Genomic DNA, 20436 nt, shown 5'->3' with positions numbered 1-20436 from the left:
AATTATGAAATCATGAGACTGGTTTTATCCTGTGACTCCTAACCTGGTTCAGGAGGCAGGTGTGGAAAATGTCTGGGCAGTGGCAATATGGGCCAGCTAACGGAGCTAATAGAAGGGAAAACGCTAACTTCAGAGTAAATCTGTTTTGTTACTTTCTTCTGTGTGCTTTGTTTACTTTTGACAGCTGCCCTCTGACCATGCAACCAAAGCAGAGTCCGTTCAACATAATAAGGGAAATAAACAAACCAAAGGGGTAAGGGTGTGGGCTTGGGAATTATACTACGTGAGTTCACATCCTGGCTTCACCCTCTGAGCAAGTTGCTGTGCCTCACTAGGTCTTAATTTCCTCAACTTTAACAAAAGGGCGATGGTAGCACCTCCCTCATATGGCAGCTGTGAAGATTAAATACCGTGACCTACATTAAGCCCGTGGTGCCTAGCGTATAGTGAGCACTCATCGAGATTCCTGTATTGTCGTCATTATCATCACCGTTATGCCTTCTCAGAGTTTCCTTGTGGTAGAGGACACTAGTGGTTAGTTATGGCCTCTGTGCTAACGTTCCGGAACTTTCTTGGTGGTGGTTTGAAGTTGTTGTTGTTGTCATAGCGACCCCAGGTACAACAGAACAAAACACTGCCCGGTCCTGTGCCATGCCCACAGTAGTTGTTATGCTCGAACCCATTGTTGGACCCACTGTGTCAATCCATCTCACTGAGGGCCTTCCTCTTTTCCACTGATCCCGTACTTTCCCAAGCATGATGTCCTTCTCCAGGGGCTGATCCCTCCTGACAACATGTCCAAAGTATATAAAACATAGTCTCACCATCCTTGCTTCTAAGGAGCATTCTGGTTGTACTTCTTCCAAGACAGATTTGTTCGTTCTTTTGGCAGTCCGTGGTATATTCAATATTCTTCGCCACCACCACAATTCAAAGGCGTCAACTCTTCTTCGGTCTTCCTTATTCATTGTCCAGCTTTCGCATGCATATGATGCGATAGAAAATACTGTGGCTTGGGTCAGGCGCAAGTTTGATGTTAGTCTGAGTTTAATATGTGGAAACTAAAAAGCAGAACCCTTTTCATTAACAACCCAACCGTCATTCAAGAGCCATGTCTAGTTCTTGGTTTCAGATTCTTTAAAGAAAAATCCTCTTCTCAGGAGAGGAACCTGAGAAGAAATACAAAGGGTGGAAAAGAATCCAGAAAGAAGGGTGATAGAGGCTGCAATTTGGTCTGCAGAAGAGCTATCTGAGAGATGGCTTAGAACCCCCAAGTACTGTATATAGCTCCACTGAAGGAAAAGAGTATTCAGACATTTTCGTATTCAGTGACCCTAGAACAAAATGGAGCCCTGGTGGTGCAGTGGTTAAGCATTCAGCTGCTAACCAAAAGGTCGGCAGTTCAAATCCCCCAGCTGCTCCTTAGAAACCCTGTGAGAACAAAATAGAATTGGCTTAATGTAAAGCAAGCATAATTCAAGGTCAGCTAAAAGAAAAGCAAATAAATTCCAGATCCCAGGCCCCTCTATATACAGGCAGCGATGATAAGCTCAGAGGGAAAGAGTGGTGGTAGCTTCTCAAGAAAGAGATTAACACCTTTTGGCTTGGACAAAGATTATGCATCAAGTGAATACCTGGACAGGTGAGCGCCTGGTGTTTCTAAGGATTATCTGCCTGTTACCATTTATATTTTCTTGACTTCTGTCCACTCAGCCCCAAGGAAAGCTCTACTTCTTCTCACTTTATTTTCAAAGGAGGAAAAAACAAATAAGTAAACAACCAAACAAACAAAAAACACTGCTTTAGATATTTTGGGAAGAGAGAGATTGCTTCACGGAGGTGGCCAGACTTGAGTTTGGGTAGATTTAAAGTACAGTGGAGACAGCCTGAGACCCTGGGCTCCCACCTTCTTGCCCATGGTGAGGTTAGCAAGCAACCTGGCTGAGAGAGAGGTCATCCCAAAGAGAGAAAACCATCACAGGCTGGTTTTTAAAAGGAGAGAACTGAGAACTAAGGTCATATATACCAACTTGGTCCACGAACACCCTCAACCATCACAAGAGAAAACAGGTGCTCTAGATTGTTCTTCCCTTGCAATTCACATACCCTTCTGCCTGCATATTGCTCTGCGCTTTAGAAAGATCAGAAAACACAAGTCAACAAAAGGAAAATTAAAATAACCCATAGTGTAACCAGCCAGAGCCATTTTGGGGTATAACTTCAAACTTTCTTCTATGTTAAATGTATACATTTTTTAAGAGTTGAATTTCATTTTTTAGTGTGCTTTTCTTACTCAGCTGTATATTTTTATCGCCATTCTACATCAATAATTGTATTTCTGAAATGCCCTTTTTAATGGTTGCCTAATATTCCACTGTATAAGTACACACTAGGACTCTACCAATTCACTAGTGTTAGACATCTGGGATCCTTTTCACAGTTTTAATATTACAAGTAGTGCTGATGAACATACTTGTAGTTAAGGATTGAGACTAGTTAAACGTTTGCACCATTGCTGATATTTCTTTAAGATATGTTCCCTAAAGAATAATTGCTGCTTCAAGGGATCGGCATGTTTTTAAGGATTTTGATACAACTGCCAGATTGGCCCCCAGACAGATCTTTGGGTGGGAGAGCACCCTTGTCTGTGTGCCACCACTCTGTCAGTTCTTCAGGATTTACCTTTCCCTCTCCACTCCTGCCCTTAAAGATTTGAAGATGATAAAAACCGAAACCAAACCCACTGCCAGAGAGTCAATTCTGACTCATGGCGACCCTAAAGGACAGAACAGAACTGCCCCACAGGGTTTCCGAGGAGTGCCTGGTGGATTCAGACAGCTGACCTTTTAGTTAGCTGGTGGTGCAGCAGCTGGTGGGTTCAAGCCGCTGACCTTTCGTTTTGGTTAGCAGCTGAGCACTTAACCACTGTGCCACCGGGGCTCCCTATATGTAACACATTTGCCAATTCACCATTGTTTACTTGTACAGTTCAGTGACACTAATGACATTAGTCATGCTGTGGAGCCATCGCCAGGTTTTCCATCACCATCAGGATTGTTTAAATCTTTAAGGGCCACGATTTGAGCACGTGGTATTTCCAAAGTGTCACAGCTGGACGAGTATGCCCAATTTGATCCATGCACCAAGGTAACCCCTCCAGCTGCCATCTGCCTATCATGGACAGTAGATACTGACTTGAAGAGTATGAGACCCTCACAGGGTGGTGGGTTTAAGTGGATTGGTAGATTCCAGAATGCCCCAAAGTCCAGCTGCCCTGGGATGGTACAGCTTCACTTTCCTTACCTCTGGACATCTCAGGGAAGTGTTTTGTGTTTACTTTACTAAACGTATTGTGGGGATGAAAGTCCCTTTCTGTTGTTCCAGCAAGCACATTGCCTTTGATCATCAGAAGCCAAGAACAGGGGCCTGCCCCATGCCTTTCACAGAGGCGCATGTCTGTGGAAGTTAAAGAAAGTTTTGTGTGTGCAAGGGATGGAGGATTAGGCTCTGGGGATCAATTTTACTGAAGGAAAAAGAAGTGACTTTAATTTCATTAATGGTCTCTCGGATGATTCTGCTACAAGTTTAATTCAACATTAAATATTAATGCTGCTGCGTGCTTGGTACACTGCCTCTAGTAGCCTACAGCTCAAACTGACACTAACCTGTTTTATATTTTATAACTGAATCACAGGGCTTTTTCAGGAGGAGTCAGCAAAGCAACGCCACCTATTCCTGTCCTCGGCAGAAGAACTGTTTGATTGACCGGACCAGTCGGAACCGCTGCCAGCACTGTCGATTGCAGAAGTGCCTTGCCGTGGGGATGTCTCGAGATGGTGAGCACTCACCCACAGCTAGCGTTTTACCGTAGTGTGCACTTGCCTTGTTTTTAGGGTCAGGGTTGCAAAAGTGCCTCCTGGAACATGGACCCAGATCTGCCAAAACACACTTCTTTTCACCCTCTCGAAGCCTCCTCTGCCGCATTGTGGATTTCACCACAGTGGCTCCCTGCACTGTTGCTGGGAGCCAGCTGAGTGGCTGCTGGGAGGGAGTGGAGGAAGAAGTGTCTGGTGGTCAGAACACCGTTAGTTTTTTGGTGGTTAAGACACTACAAGTGCAGGAACTGATTGAAAGTAGTGTCATGTGAGGGCCTTAGTCTTCCTAAGGGCATTTCCCCCAGGCTGAAGCATCTCCCACAAACCACTGCTTGTCATCACTTGCTTTACGCGGCCAAGCCTATTGGCACTTGGGATGAGTTAGCTTTTATGCTAACTGGATATTTTGAATCTCGTGCCAAAGTCAAATATTTGTACATACAGAATATGTGAAAATAGTGCAGAACTTGGCGACCAATGTTCTTTTCATTAAAAGCAGATATTTTAAGAAATAGAGAGCATCTCCCGTCCAGTTACAAAGCATTTCACTATCTTCCTGGAAAACCAAAATGCTTTGAGTAACGAGCACCAGATTTCAAGACAGTTATTCTTATACGTTGAAACTGAGCAGAAAGTACAGTGGGTACATTTTAAGGACTTTTCCAAAAATATTGGCTGGGTCTTGTAAGACTCCCCTTTGAAGGGAACATCTATACCAATGGGGTTCCTTCTGAAAGTACCAGCCCATGGAAAAATACTTCTGGATGCTGGGCAAGCATTCTGAAAGTTGGCCTTCCCATAATCCAATGTTCTTAGGGCCTGTGGACCCTCCAAGGCACCGATTATGACATCCTTAAGTAGCGGTACACGGGGTGGCCTCTCAGAATGTGTAAGGAACAAAAAGTGAAGTTTTTGGCATTGGAAGATGTGAATCACAGAACTCCCACCATGTTCTTAGACATTCCTGTGATACGCAGCTGCGCAGACTTCATCTTTCCGTAGCGCTCCGCTGACAAAATTATATGTATCTTTTATGAAGTTGTACATTAAAATCCCAAGTTGTGTGTACATTTTCTCAAGAACTCATCTTTTCATTTGATTTATGTGATCATGTGATTACTGTTGTTGATATTTGGGGTGAGGCAAAGTTTAAAGCACAGTCGCACAGTCTCCATAGAACACGTTTAACCTCTGGGTATGAAGCCCCTTGCGTGAGCTAGAGTATTCTTTCAAAAAAAAAAAAAAAGTGCTTTTAGGATGCCTTCTGGAAATTTTTGCATATAATAAATAGCACAAGTTGTTGTGGGCTTGGAGTGAGTTTGGGGGTTTATAAAATTATGGCCCTAAATTCAGAGTTCACATCAGCCTGATTGCTATCTAGCCATTCCCACCCAGGTGTGTCTCTGTTACCTGAGTTGTAAAATGTGAAAACTGACCGGTCTTCCAGCTCACTGTTCCCTGTGTAAGGGGACAGCAAGTCCTGCTTGGTGTGAAAGAACCCACCAACTGGCCAGTGCCTGGGTCCAACCTCACTCCCATCTCTCCCACCTCCTGCTCCTAGACCTATAGCTACCTTGATGGTCAAGTGGATGAATTCAGGTATCAACTTAACCACAATCAATTAGAAGAATTAAGTCCCTCCTGCAGAGGCGTTACCTGTGTACTGTATTTTTACCCAAATAACGTGCCTTCTACATTTGTTTGCCAACCACGCCCTTTGCACACAAGATATTTTTGTTAGCACGCTGTGATAATTTTATTTTTATACAATCATACCATTGGAAACTTGTTGCCGTGGAGTCGATTTTAACTCATAGCAACCCTATAGGACAGAGTGGAACTGCCCCATAGAGTTTCCAGGGAGCGGCTGGTGGATTCCAACTGCAGACCTTTGGTTTACAGCTGTAGTTCTTAACCACTGCACTACGAGGGCCCCTTTTTTTACAATATGAAAAAAAAAATTGACATAACAATGCCTATGAAAATACCTTGCAGAGGGAGGGTGCAATTGGCAATCATAGTTTTTTCTCAATGATCTGGGTGTTTCAGGAGAAATCATTTGGGACCCTAAATGAGCTAGAAATTACTACAGTCGTTGCCCTGGGCTAAATAAGGGGACATATCCCATGGAGAGCTATGGTGGCTGGCACAGTGGTTAAGAGCTTGGCTGCTAACCAAAAAGGTCAGCAGTTCAAATCCACCGGCCACTCCTTGGAGACCCTATGGGGTGGTTCTACTCTGTCCTATAGGGTCACTATGATTCGGAATCAACTTGACAGCAACAGGCTTGGTTTTGGGTTTGGTATCCCAAGGAGAAGCACTGCAACCACAAATTCACCCAACAGATATTATCAGAGCTTGGCCTTTCCAAAATCCTGATGTTCTTTTACTTGAGGCTAAATGAGAACAACAAAAATTGGCATTTAGCAGGAGAAAAGTGGGGTGCAGAACTCAAATTCTAGTAAGAAGACCACGGTTAATCGTCTGATGGAGACTAGAGGAACCCCCGAAGACATGTCCCCTGGACCCTCTGTTAACCCAAAACTAAAACCATTCCCAAAGCCAACTCTTCAGACAAGGATTAAACTGCACTAAAAGACATAAAATGATACTTGTAAAGAGTGTGCTTCTTAGTTCAAGTAGATACACAAGACTAAACGGGCAGCTCCTGTCTGGTAGCAAGATGAGAAGGCAGAAAGGGACAGGAGCTGGTTGAATGGACACGGGAAATCCAGGGTGGAAAGGAGGAGTGTGTTGTCACATTATAGGGAAAGGAACTAGGGTCACATAACAATGTGTGTATAAATTTTTGTATGAGAAACTAATTTGAGCTGTAAACTTTCACCTAAAGCACAATAAAAATAAAATTAAATTTCTTAAAAAACTGGCATTTAAAGAAGAGCCCAAGAGTTTCACAGGGGCTACCGTGACCCTTGAGCTGGGGAGGTCTTCTTAAGTCAGGTGGATTCAGGGATATAGTTCAGGGGGTTACGAAAGCCTAGCTCTGTCTCTTTGGACCTCTCAGTAAAGCCCCAATATCGGCCATTTGACTGGGAAGAAACTCTTTGGAATGTACAGAATAGTGAACTAAATGAAAGTTGGGTTTGCTGGTTTTACCTCACTTGTTGCTGTTGCTTGGTGCCATCGAGCCAGTTCAGACTCATAGCAACCCTATAGTACAGAGTAGAACTGCCCCATAGGGTTTCTAAGGAGCGGCTGGTGGATTTAAACTGCCAACCTTTTGGTTAGCAGCAGAGTTCTTAACCACTATGCCACCAGGGTTCCTATATCTCACTAACCAAACCCAGTGCAGTCCAATTGATTCTGACTCATAGCGACCCTATGGGACAGAGTAAAACCACCCCATAGGGTTTCCAAGGAGCACCTGGCGGATTCAAACTGCCAACCCTTTGGTTACCAGCCATAGCACTTAACCACTACACCACCAGGGTTTCCTATACCTCACTATCCCCCTGTAAATCTGTGCATCTCTGAGCCTTTATGTGAACACTGGGAAGAGAAAGAGGTGGTCTAGGCCAGGTGCATGTAGGGACAGCAAACGAGACTTTGAATCTGTGTTATCAGTGGCAGCCAGGAGCCTAGGAGCGTGTGACAAAGAGAGTTATTGTTTTGGGGCCTGTTCTACCCTGTCCTGGGTCTGTTTCTGAACCATCAGTTCTCTGGGATATGTGCTGGCTATGGTGGGTGGAGCAGCCCTGCATGGTGCAGGACTGTTTTCACCTTGGCATTCTCCTTATCTTGTGGTCATGTGGTTTTTGGTTGAGACTGTCTGAGACTTGAAGGGGAACCTTACACCTGCCAGAGAGGATAATGAAGGAAAGCACGTTGTATACAGTGTGGTTTGGCTTTTTTCTTCCAGCTGTAAAATTTGGTCGAATGTCGAAAAAGCAGAGAGACAGCTTGTACGCAGAAGTGCAGAAACACCGGATGCAGCAGCAACAGCGAGACCACCAACAGCAGCCTGGAGAGGCCGAGCCGCTGACGCCGACCTACAACATCTCGGCCAACGGGCTGACGGAACTTCACGATGACCTCAGCAACTACATCGACGGGCACACCCCTGAGGGGAGCAAGGCAGACTCTGCAGTCAGCAGCTTCTACCTGGACATACAGCCTTCCCCAGACCAATCAGGCCTGGATATCAATGGAATCAAACCAGAACCAATATGTGACTACACACCAGCATCAGGCTTCTTTCCCTACTGTTCCTTCACCAATGGAGAGACTTCCCCAACCGTGTCCATGGCAGAATTAGGTAATGGTATAGATGCTTCTATTGAGACGCTCTTCTCATGCCCTTTGAAGTAAAAAGGATATATTTGAGTTTCTGCTAAAGAGTTGAGTTATTAAAACAATACAGCTAGAAGGGAAACTCATCTTTACCCTCTGGGCCGCCCCGCAATTCCATTCTGCCCTTTCCTTTTGACTGCCCTTTCCTATACTTTATCCAATACACGATTGACTGCTCAGTCAGAGATTGGGGAGAAAATGAACATAAGCAGCCTTCAAATTCCAGAGAAAGTTTTAACCTCAGGGAATGCCCACGTGAATCTCATTAGCTCTTTAGTTATTTTCCAGGTGTTGCCCATACCTAAGATCACAAAAGGGCAGCCCACAAACTGAATCTAGTCTGTAGATAGATTTTTTTTTTTTACCTGTGTGGAGTTATATAATTTTTGAATTGCTAAAATTTAAAACCTGGACAGTTACACCTAGGTTTTCAGCTTCTTTTGGGAGGAAAAAAAAATATATATATATATATGTAATCATCAAGTTACACAGAACCAGTGTTTGTAAATGTCAACATCCCTGGCTTAGGAAATTCAGTCTTCGATATTAGTTAGTGGCTGACGGGCTGCTAGGTGGGCCCAGCCCACTTCTCCCCTTTACATCAATTGCTCAGCCCCTACAGGCATCAGTGTTTTTCAGCCTGATGTATATTACAAATGCTAAAGGAAAATTAGCTTCTTCACTTGCCAGCATGTTTTGGTGAGGGATACTGGTTGCAAAGTTGATGTATTTCATGGAAGACTCACCATCCAAAAAAAAAAAAATTATTTCCTTATTGTTGTGACATTGCTGCTGCTTGGGAGATGTGACCTAGAAATGTTGATAATACAGAGAGCAAAAAACTTTCCATTTCAAGGAAGTTATGTTAACATCCTCTGTTATATTTAATAGATTTCTAAAGACAGCACTATTATTAGAGAGACTTTGATAGGAACCTTTGCAGTTTTAGGGTTTGATCTGCTCTTCCTGGTGATTCCTCACGTAAGGTTATAATCCTTTGGGACATTTCAGTTAGCTGCTGTGGAGATGACTCAGTTGATACGACGAAGGAAGACTTCAGGCAGAAAAGAACCAGCAGGCTCTGACTCAAGCCCAGAAAGCCTCACTTCACAGAAATAACAGTTGTGTTCTTTAGATGGTTTTGCCACCTCTGTACCCCATAAAACATTTCTCAGTGAAAATTTGTATTTCCAGTAAAATCTTTCTCCAAATAGAACAAATTGAATGTTCTTGACAGTTTTTACACAAGCACCTCTTTATGGGTCTAAATTTAAATCCTCAAGAGCAGGGCCATTTTAAGCCTGGTCTTTAGCCACTGAACAGCATTAGAGGTGTATCTCAGCTCTTTTGATTAACAGAGACACCTCTGAACTGGAAGCCAAGCTGAGCACAGGTAGGTTTGATTCTTTTTTTTTTTTTTTTTTTTATCTGGAACTAGAACAAAAACCTTCCGTTTTTGTCATGAAACCTTGGTCGACTGGGCCTTGAGCAGAACTGTAATGAAAGTACAATTTTCAGAAATGAATAAGGATTTGATTGAAAGCTGACATGATACCATGAAAAATGACCTGGCACACATTGGGTTTGCTTCCACCTTATCATAAATGCTAGTGCTCCTATCCTGTTCACTTGTCAATTGTCCAACCCTGAAATAAATCCATAGAGTTCAACCGGAGTATTGTCCTGGACCATGGCACTTTGGGCTGAAAGTACACAAATGGTGGACTGGGGCCAGCAATGGCTGAGGCTGATGCACCCGGCCCCGCACACAAACCAGCCTCCTCTTCCAGTTGTCACTTCCCAGGGCGATCCGGCAGCCCTGGGCCCTCATGCTTACTCCATGTTCTTCAAAATTAAGGATTTCACACATATCGTGGCATTTTCCAGGGTGAGTAAACTTAACTCCTCCCTAGAATTAGTCCCAAACCCAAAATTAAACTAGAACTTACCAGAAAAGGATATAATTTGGCTCTAAATTCATTTACATGTACAAAATTGTTTAGGTAGCTAAGAGTAACATAAAAGTGACCAAAGACTGCCGCTCCTTCAGAGCTCTGAAGTTCCTTGGTGTTTCCCTCTGGGGCTGTCGGCCTACTCTGTCTTCAGCTGAGGCTCTCGACTTCATTTTAGGCAAAATTTTGTCATTGTGTTTTAAACAAATGAAACCAATTATACAATTGGAAAATAAATTGTAAGTTAGCATATCTTGAGTACAATTCCATCCTTCTGTAATAGTGTCTATAGCAAGTTACTTTTAATGGAAATTCATCTGCATCGCAGGCTGGGAATTTTGGCCCTTGCTGTCCAATCAGCATGTGAATTCCACACCCCACATTGACAACCCACGTTCATTCAAAACAAAACAAAGAAAGCTAGCTGTGCTTGTTACTGTAATTGATAACTAAAGCCCTGTGTAGGGGAGACAACTGATACACTGGGCAAAGCATGAGAGAAGAAGTCAGCTTCTGTGGATTGTGGTCCTGGCTTTGCTATTGATAAGCTATGCAGCCCGTGTATAAGTCGTGTAATCTCTACAGGCTGCAGCTTCCCTTCCTATAGAATATAATGCTTAAGGGCATAGACTCAAACTCTCTGGGTCTGAATCCTGGCTCTGCCACTTGGCAGCTGTGACACTTTGGAAACGCTTCTTAACCTCACTGTGCCTCAGTTTCTTCATCTATAAAATGAAATAATATTAATACCTCTCTTCTAGGGCTCCATATACATGGAGTCTTGGTGGCGCAATGGTTAGGAGCTATAGCTGCTTACTAAAAGGTCAGCAGTTCGAATCCACCAACCACTCCTTTGAAACCCTATGGGGCAGTTCTACTCTGTCCTATAGGGTCACTATGAGTCAGAATCGACCCGATGGCAATAGTATATTTACATACAAAAATAAAATATGGGCCAGGCACAGTAAATGCTACATGAGCGTTATTATCATCATTAAAAAAATATTCCTGTCTGTAAAATGAGGAGAGTTTGGACCAGATGATGTCAGGATTTTACAGCCAAAGTATCTGGTCCTTGGTTTTATTGAGAAGCAGTCACAGTTGAGGACGTGAAGTAACTTATGTTGGTCACAAAGTAGGGTATCAGCTGAGCTTAGACCAGAAACCAGGTCTCCTAACTTCAAGGTATTTTACTATTCCAGTCTGTTTTTCTGAGAAACCGCACTAACTTCTTAACTTTTACTCAGACTGGCCATATTCTTCTTTGCTGAAATAGAGATTTAAAATAGCATAAAACTTACAATAGCCAAATCAACTAACTGAATAGGAATCAAAGGATTTGTAGCTCTTGATGATAATGCGGCTACTGCCCTCTGCTGGTGTGTCATACACATTGCATCACTCCTTGTCTCACTTCTAATTGGCTCTCCTGAATAAAAGCTTTGGACAGGGAGGGAGCCCTGATGGTGCAGTGGTTAAGCACTTGACTGCTAACTGCTGAAGTCGGTGGTTCAAACCCACCAGGTGCTCCGGGGGAGGAAGATGTGGCAGTCTGCTTCTGCAAAGATTACAGCCTTGGAAACCCTATGGGGCACTTCATCTCTGTCCTGTAGGGTCACTATGAGTTGGAACTGACTCAGTGGCAGTGGGTTTAAAAGCTGGACACAAATAGGTGGGGGGTAATGGGAACATTTTTTAAGATGCAGTGAAATAACAAGATGCTGATTGTATTAACTGGAAAAGAAGCGTTATCTGGAAGAGAATTCTATGAGCTGTTCCTATCCCCCCCCCCCGACAGGGCCCCTTGCTTCCTTGTGAAGACACCCTCCATCTTCATCATTTTTTTCATATCTGCAAAAGTTGCTTTACGTTCTAGAAACTGCCTATTAAAGGGAGAGGTCTTTTATAGGAGATAGTTCACAGCCTTATTTACACGTTTATTTTTGTGCTTCTGATTCTCCATTATTTTTGTCTTTCTTCCCCTCTTCTCTTCCCAACTGTCATTGATTCTCAGACATACAATTTTCTAGCTTCTCCCTTGTACTCTCTGTCTCTGTTTCTTTCCTCTAATTGTTTTCTTTTGTTTCTGCTTTATTTTCTTATGTTACTTACTTATCTATGTTGTTTTAGTGTCTGTGTGTTGCCGAGCAGGGCTGTGAAGGTTTGTAATGTTTCAGTGTCTCTAAGGAGATTCTAGTTTCAAGCTTCATCTAGGTGAGCCTGCCCTGTTTTCGGACAACAAGCCTGGTTCTGTTTGACTGAAGAAGTAACGGATTTCCAGATGAATAGGCATTCTTAACTAGTGTTCTCAGGTTTGCACTCAGTTCCATTCTTTTAAATGACTTCTCAATAATGTATTCAGGACCACAGGAATGGGGTCATTTTTTTGGTATGGTTTTATATCCACAGAATCTTGCCAATTCTTTTAAAATACTTCTTTTTTTTAATCTTTCTCCTCCGTAACAACTATTGCCAACCTGCTCCCAGCTCTTGTCCCTCACATTTAGATTCCAACAGCCTTCGAACTGGTCCTCCTACCTCCAGCCTTTCCATACTTCGATCCACCAAGCCGAAAACTGCTTGTGCTATTTCCCCAGATACCATTTCCAGTACATAGCTCCCCAATGAGAATCCTGCTGATTTTTTAAATTACAAGTCCGAACTCTGACCTGACGTTGAAGACCCTTGATGGTTTGAGCATTTACGTCCCAGATTTCTGTTTTGTGCCCCAGCACTTTAACAAACCTGCCATGTCCCCAGTAAATGCCATGCTTGTTCTTTCACCGCCATCCCTCCTAAGTGGAACCAGCCTCCCTTCCCACACCACAGACCTCTGCCTCCCACCCTTCAGGTCCAACTCAAGTGTTCCTCTTCTGCCAAAAACAAAAAACCAAACTCATGGCTGTCAAGTTGATTCCAACTCATAGCGACCCTAAGGGACAGAGTAGGACTGCCCCATAGGGTTTCCATGGAGCAGTTGGTGGATGCAAACTGCGGACCGTTTGGTTAGCAGCCATATCTCTTAGCCACTGTGCTGCCCAAAAGCAACCCCTAATTCCACGAAACCAACATTGCTCTCCTCCTTTCCTGGCGGCATCTTTTTATTTTTTTTCTTTCTCTTCTCGTATAATTCAGCTTTATGCTTTATTATCTTTGTCTGGAATTGTCCTTCCGGTGTATCCATATACGTTCACCAGATGATAAGCTCCTGTAGAGACGTTTTTGGTGTCTATTTCTTCACTATCTTCAAAGCCCTTACAGTCACGGACTCTAATTAACTAATGTTTATATAGTGCACGCTGTGTGGCCCTCCCTGTTCTAAGTTCTCAATTCATTTAATTCTCACAAGAGCACTATGAAACCGGTACCAGTTTCCTCATTTTACAAATGAGAAATCCAAAGCACAGGGAGGTTAAGTAACTTACCCAAGATCACACAGCTAGTAAGTAGCAAAGTTGATCTTCATACTCGGGCAGTTTGGCTCCTGAGTTCATCTCTTAACCACTATGCTGTACCTAGTCACATGGGTGTCGTTGTTAGTTGCCGTTGAGTCAGTTCCGACTCATGGTGACCCATGTGGCAGGCCCTCAGTAATGCGTGTCCCCCTCTTTGCAGGAAAAACAAAAAAAATACGTAGCCATCATCATAAAAGAATTCCATTTTATAGTCGTCAGGAGTAACTCTTCCCAGGCCAATGTATATAGCAGGTGTGTCTTCATAAAAATGCTAGCAGAGACAGTTCCCACACATACCTAGGTCAGTAATTTTTCTTTCCCAGACATCTATGTAGGGCCCAGGACGAGGTCAAAGTCAGGAGAACCTTTGAGGTCACCAAGCCTTATTGCACGGTCCCTGTCCTCCCTCCTCATGTCCCAAAATAGAGAAAAATTCCAAATTGTTACACTGCTTATTTAAATGCGTAAGGATCCTCAAACCTGGTTCAAGCATGTTGCATTATACTCGGAGTTTTTAAAATCAAATACAAAGTAGGGAAACACTGATGATCCAGATAAGAACCTGGTTTTTCATGTTTGTGACATCCTGCCTTTTCCTTAGAACACCTTGCACAGAATATATCTAAGTCACACCTGGAGACCTGCCAATACCTGAGAGAAGAGCTCCAGCAGATAACATGGCAGACCTTCCTCCAGGAGGAGATCGAAAACTATCAAACCAAGGTACAGTCCGAGGGCTTTTGCTTAGGGTTGAGGCAATGTTGGGAAGGGTGTGTTGATGGCGGAGAGCTGGTCAAGAGTACACAACACACTGCAGAAAGAATGTCTTCCATCAGATATCAGTTTTGAGTTTCAAAATCTTCCTCCAGAGCTGATGGTGTACTTCAGACCTTGTGTCTCACTGACATGCCAGCTTTTGAGATCTCAGGGATCGTGGGTGAATTCTATTGGGCTCATAAGTACACAGGAATATCCTTCAATTTGTCCACACAAAAAATATACTGAATTAAGCAGCTTCCAAATGATAAATGAATGCACAGGGGTCCCACTATCACCATGGTAGGTTTTAAGGTCTAGGAGCTGGAGTAAAATAATCTCAGCTTCTTGTGTCCAGAAGTTAAGGAGGAGTTTAAAGAGGGCTTTTAAAAAAGGTTTGGCAGCTATGATCACAACTCCAACCTGAACCTAGCACTCTGAGGCTGAAAAATAGTGCTGCTCCTTCCTTGCCATCTTCTAGAAAATACTCTGATCAATGAGCCACTCAAAATGGCAGAGATGGGGGAGAGCAAGATTGAAGATGGGGAACTCTTAATTGTCCATTCTGTCTTTGGTAAAAGAAAATTTGCCATTTTTCCCTGTAATTGTAGACATTGAAGGTTGGAAAGGCCCTTAGAGATTTTTTAGACTAATCCTCTCCTTCATTTTACATATATGGGAACTAAAGTCCTGGGAGGACTAAATGAGTTTCCTCGTTTTACATATGAAGACTGCTAAAGTCCCTTGGCATACGGCTGGAGAGTGAAAACATCAAGGCTATACCACATGCCTGTTGTTAGGTGCCGTTGAGTCCATTTTGACTCATAATGACCCTATGTGACAGAGTAGAACTGGCTCCACAGGGTTTTCTAGGCTATAATCTTTGCTGAAACAGGTCTCCAGGCCTTTCTCCCATAGAGCCACTGGGTGGGTTCTAAACATCAACATTTCCTTTAGCAGCCAAGTGCTTAACCATTGCACTACCAGGGCTGTGACTGCTGGCTTTTAATTCAGTGCTTATTCAACCCCATCCTATTGGTGGGAACAGCCTTAAACTAAGATTGGAGGAATGAGTGAACAACATAACAGACTCAGGTTGCCCTGTAACTAAATTGGACGGTATGTAGAAGGAATTGACCAGGACAGATTAGGGAATACCAGCACACTATGGCATTGGCCTGAGGGAGCAAGTAACACCAGCAGCCTGAGCAACAAAGGGAGGCACAAAAACAGCAAGAATAGCGAGGCATGTGATATGGGATTTCAGAGTAAGACACAGTGACGCCACTAGGGTTGGTGTCACCCAATGCGGTAACTCATGGTGTCACCCCCCCCCCGCCACGGACCTCCTCCCATACCAGATCATACAGAATCCTCAGTAGTGTTTTCTGTACTAATGTTACTCGTGAATCTTAATTCCTGTGTATCACTCCTCCTTTGCCTTTAATTACTACTTCATTCTCAAAAAAGTTATTGATATACTAATTACCACTATTACTAACTACCACTATATTGTAGTAAAACACCAGAAAATTTGACAAAATTAGTGACTATAAAAATACCGGCGGCAATGAAAACAACAGCGCCTGTTTGTAGCATGCAGACGAGACCAAGTGATTTGAAGCATCATTGTAATTGGGTAATGATGGCAGCTCTGACCAGAGGACATGAAAAAGTTCAAAAAGTAAATTAGCGTAAAGTTTTAGCCTTGTAGGTATATTGATAAATGTGACCTGGGCTTTTGAAAAAATATTTTTGTTGTCATAATTAACTGTGGGGATATTTTTACAAAAAATAATAAATTTCTGCAGAAACATGCCACAGAAATTTTATAGACAGTCATTTGGGTGCAGTCCACACCCCCCACACCCTCCTAGTGATGCCACTGAGAAAGACTTGCATGGATCTGAATCACAGCTCCTCTGTCTCCTAGCTGTGACCCTTCTGTGAGTTTTAGTACCTGTTCCTGTGAAACAGGAAAGTGGTCTTGTGAAAATGAAGTAAGACGAGAAGGTCGTCAAGCACCAGGCTCATAGTAGATGCACAATAAATTTAATTGACCTTCCGTTCCTTCCCTTCCGCTAAATAAAATGGTATTATATTCCCCAGAGCAAAGCAGCATCTCCAGGGAAGGTATGACTTCGCCATTCTCAGTGGGCCAGGGCTGAAGTAACGGAACGTGTTGCTTTTCCTGGCTCTTGTGTTTTGTTTTTTCGTGTTTGTTTTCTAATCCTCTAGCCTTTTTGAATCCACTTCTAAAAAAGGATTTTTACAAGCTGGGAACAGTTGAATGAGCTGTGCCAAGGCTGTGGGTAACGTGTGTCTGGATGTTTTCTTCTTCAACAGCAGCGGGAGGTGATGTGGCAGTTATGTGCCATCAAGATTACAGAAGCAATACAGTACGTGGTGGAGTTTGCCAAACGCATCGATGGCTTTATGGAACTGTGTCAGAACGATCAAATCGTGCTTCTCAAAGCAGGTATGTGCTTTGCAGGTGAATTCTGACATTTCTTTCCTCACCTGCTTTTATTCACCTATTAAAGAAACGCTTGGTAAGGAAGGTGTCAGAGATGGTTTTTCTCCAATGATAATGGCTCAGATTTCTCTTAGCAGAAACGGAGTCCTTTTTAAAGGTTTTTTGAGCTAGTTTCAGGAGGCATTCGCTCTGTTTTGCCCCCCTTCTGGGTGAACAGATTAATCTGAACGACGCCTGGAACCCCAAATTTTACCGTCACGTGTGTTAGGTCTACACTGCAGATCCCCTGGGGTTACAATAAGTTGTTAAGAAGAAGGCTGTTTGTGGAAGTCAGAGACACATCCGTGATTTCTGTTATTTGGTTTTTTCTTTTTTTTAATAAGTATAAAAAGATTTTTTCCTAGCAACTTTGAGACTCTACATCGCAAGGCAGAATGGCGCCAGAGAAGTAATTTGTGCAACTCAGTCTTCTCTTCTGTGAAAACAGTCCTTAGCTTGAGCATAATAGTCTTTAATTACAGTAGTAAACCCTGCCTTTTGGGACTAGATGGCTGATGTGACCTAGAGCCTCTAGCTAAACTGCACACAACTGCTACTGTGCAGTCCCGGAAAGGGGTCTCTATGTTAGTGCCATAGGAAGAGCTTCCTAAAACACACTAATCCACGCCGTGTCTGCCCTTGCTCAGGCTCTCTGGAAGTGGTGTTCATCAGAATGTGCCGTGCCTTTGACTCCCAGAACAACACCGTGTACTTTGATGGGAAGTATGCCAGCCCGGATGTCTTCAAATCCTTAGGTAAGGAAGTGGAAGGCGCTTGATGGTTAAATCGGGACTGCAGGAAAAGATGTGGACGGGGTGGAAGCTCTTATTGAACAAAATGGAAACTAGTTATTTGGAAATAAAAGTAAAGGATTTTACTGTATACATACTGTGTATGTATAAGTATAAAGTCTTATTTTATATTTAATCCGTGTAGAAGATTTACACAGCTCAAGAGCTTTTTAACAATACTACATGTAAAGGATCTAAAGTTTCCTCTTATCTCGTTGGTAATTGAAAAGATTTATATGTCCTTCCAGTTTCTTCCAGATTTTTTGAAACCACATTTACAGGGGATATGTTAGCCAGTTAATTTAGGAGACATGCTTTGATATATAAAATCCAGCAAGGAGCTGAGTGTCTATACTAGCAACTCCTCAAACAACAACCATTAATAAGAATTAGATGCAGATATCAAAGAAATGAAATATAGCTAAGTGAAACTGTGACATATACATACATAAAAGAAGTATTTGTGGACTTCTGTAATTTAAATAAAGTAGAACGAAGTCATTAAGGAGACTGGGAGATACCCTAAGATACATTGTTAAGTGATTTGTTAAAAAGTTAAATAACAGGAGGCATGTGTAGTTAGGTGAAGCATTGCCCATTGCCATTTAAATATATGTTGATGGGCAAGGGATCTGCATTAACAACTTTATGTGAGTGACTTATAGAAAAGCTAATGGCGTTTAAAGCAATATATCCAGACATTGTACAACTGCATTTTCCTCCATTCTACAAGGAGTTGTTGACCTTCAGAATTTGATCTTTTATATATGTATATATGTATATATGTATATATGTATATATGTATATATGTATATATGTATATATGTATATATGTATATATGTATATATGTATATATGTATATATGTATATATGTATATATGTATATATGTATATATGTATATATGTATATATGTATATATGTATATATGTATATATGTATATATGTATATATGTATATATGAATATAAACATGAACATGTATGTATGTATGTGTGTATTCTACCGCTCATCTGTCAGTTTGTCATACTGTGCTGGCTTGCATGTTGCCATGATGCTGGGAGCTATGCCACCAGTATTTCAAGTATCAGCAGGGTCCCCCATGGTGGACAGGTTTCAGCGGAGCTTCGAGACTAAGTCAGACTAGGAAGAAGGAGCTGGCAATCTACTGCTAAAACAACTGGTGAGTGAAAAGCTTCTGAAGAGCAATGGAACATTGTCTGATATAATGCCAGAAGATGAGCCCCTAAGGTTGGAAAGTGCTCAGAATACGACTGGGAAAGAGTTATCTCCTCAAGGTAGAGTCAACCTTAATGACGTGGATGAAGCAAAGCTTTCAGGACCTTCATTTGCTGATGTGGCACAACTCAAAATGAGAAGAAACAGCTACAAACATCCATTAATAATCAGAACATAGAATGTAAGAAGTATGAGCGTAAGAAAATTGGAAATAGTCAGAAGTGAAATGGAATGCATAAAGGTTGATATCCTCAGCATTAGTGAAATGAAGTGGACTCATGTTGGCCATTTTGAATCATGTGGTCTACTATGCCAGGAATGACAAAATGAAGAGGAATGGCTTTAGATTTATCATCAAAAAGAACATTTGAAGACTGATTATGAAGTACAATACTGTCAGTGATAGGATAATATACGTACACCTACAAGGAAGACCAGTTAATACAGCTACTCAAATTTACCCACCAACCTCTAATGCTAAAGATGAAGAAATTGAAGATTTTTGCCAACTTCTGCAGTCTGAAGTTGATCAAACATGCGATCAAGATGCATTGATAATTACTGGTGATTGGAATGTGAAAGCTGGAAACAAAGAAGAATGATCCGTAGTTAGAAAACATGGCCTTGGTAATAGAAACAACTCCTGAATCGCGTGATAGAATTTTGAGAGACTGATGACTTATTCACTGGAAATACCTTTTTCAGCAACATAAACAGTGACTCAAATCAATGCAACTGTGAAAAGAGATGATGGAGAAGCTCGATATTATCAGTCACTAAAAAAAAAAAAAATTTTTTTTTTTATAAGGTCAGAGGATGACTGTGGAATAGACCATCAATTGCTCATATGCAAGTTCAAGTTAAAGCTAAAACAAGTCCGTGAGAGCCAAAGTACGACCTTGAGTATACTCCACCTGAATTTAGAGACCATCTTAAGAATAGATTTGACTCACTGAACGCTAATGACCAAAGACCAGGTAAGTTGTGGAATGACATCAAGGACATCATACATGAAGAAAGCAAAAGGTCATTAAAAAGACAAGAAAGAAAGAAAAGACCAAAACGGATGTCAGGAGAAACTCTGAAACTTGCTCTTAAATGTAGAGTAGCTAAAGCAAATGGAATAAATGACGAAGTAAAAGAGCTAAACAGAAGATTTCAAAGAGTGGCTCAAGAAGACAAAGTAAAGTATTACAGTGAAATGTGGGAAGACCTGAAGTTAGAAAATCAAAAGAAAAGAACACACTCACCTGAAAGAACTTAAGAAAAAATTCAAGTCTCTATTTGAAACATTGAAGGATTCTATGGGCAAAATATTGAATGACCACAGGAAGCAACAAAAGAAATGGAAGGAATACAGAGTCACAGTACCAAAAAGATTTGGTCAACGTTCAGCCATTTCAGGAAATAGCATATGATCAAGAACCAATGGTATTGAAGGAAGAAATTCAAGCCTCACTGAAGTCTCCAAGAATTGATGGAATATCAATTAAGATGTTTCAACAAACAGTGCAGCCCTAGAGGTCTCACTCATCTATGCCAAG

General features: G+C 42.1%; 1 protein-coding gene across 5 annotated transcripts in view; it reads left to right on the top strand.

The window, feature by feature from the left end:
* RORA (RAR related orphan receptor A) overlaps positions 1-20436 on the top strand; it is an 830757-nt gene that overhangs the window by 793959 nt on the left and 16362 nt on the right. For 3 of the 5 annotated variants that reach the window (XM_049905185.1, XM_049905186.1, XM_049905187.1), the window contains 5 exons: positions 3695-3836; positions 7756-8151; positions 14195-14316; positions 16696-16828; positions 17512-17619. In XM_049905185.1, the coding sequence (XP_049761142.1) occupies positions 3695-3836; positions 7756-8151; positions 14195-14316; positions 16696-16828; positions 17512-17619 (901 nt within the window). The remainder of the gene's footprint in view (positions 1-3694; positions 3837-7755; positions 8152-14194; positions 14317-16695; positions 16829-17511; positions 17620-20436) is intronic. The other 2 variants (XM_049905189.1, XM_049905188.1) reach the window with 1 other exon arrangement.

This window comes from Elephas maximus, chromosome 13 (assembly GCF_024166365.1).
Source record: "Elephas maximus indicus isolate mEleMax1 chromosome 13, mEleMax1 primary haplotype, whole genome shotgun sequence".
Lineage (NCBI taxonomy): Eukaryota > Metazoa > Chordata > Mammalia > Proboscidea > Elephantidae > Elephas > Elephas maximus.
Note: the sequence above shows the minus strand (reverse complement) of the source record. Positions and strands in the feature narration are given on the sequence as shown.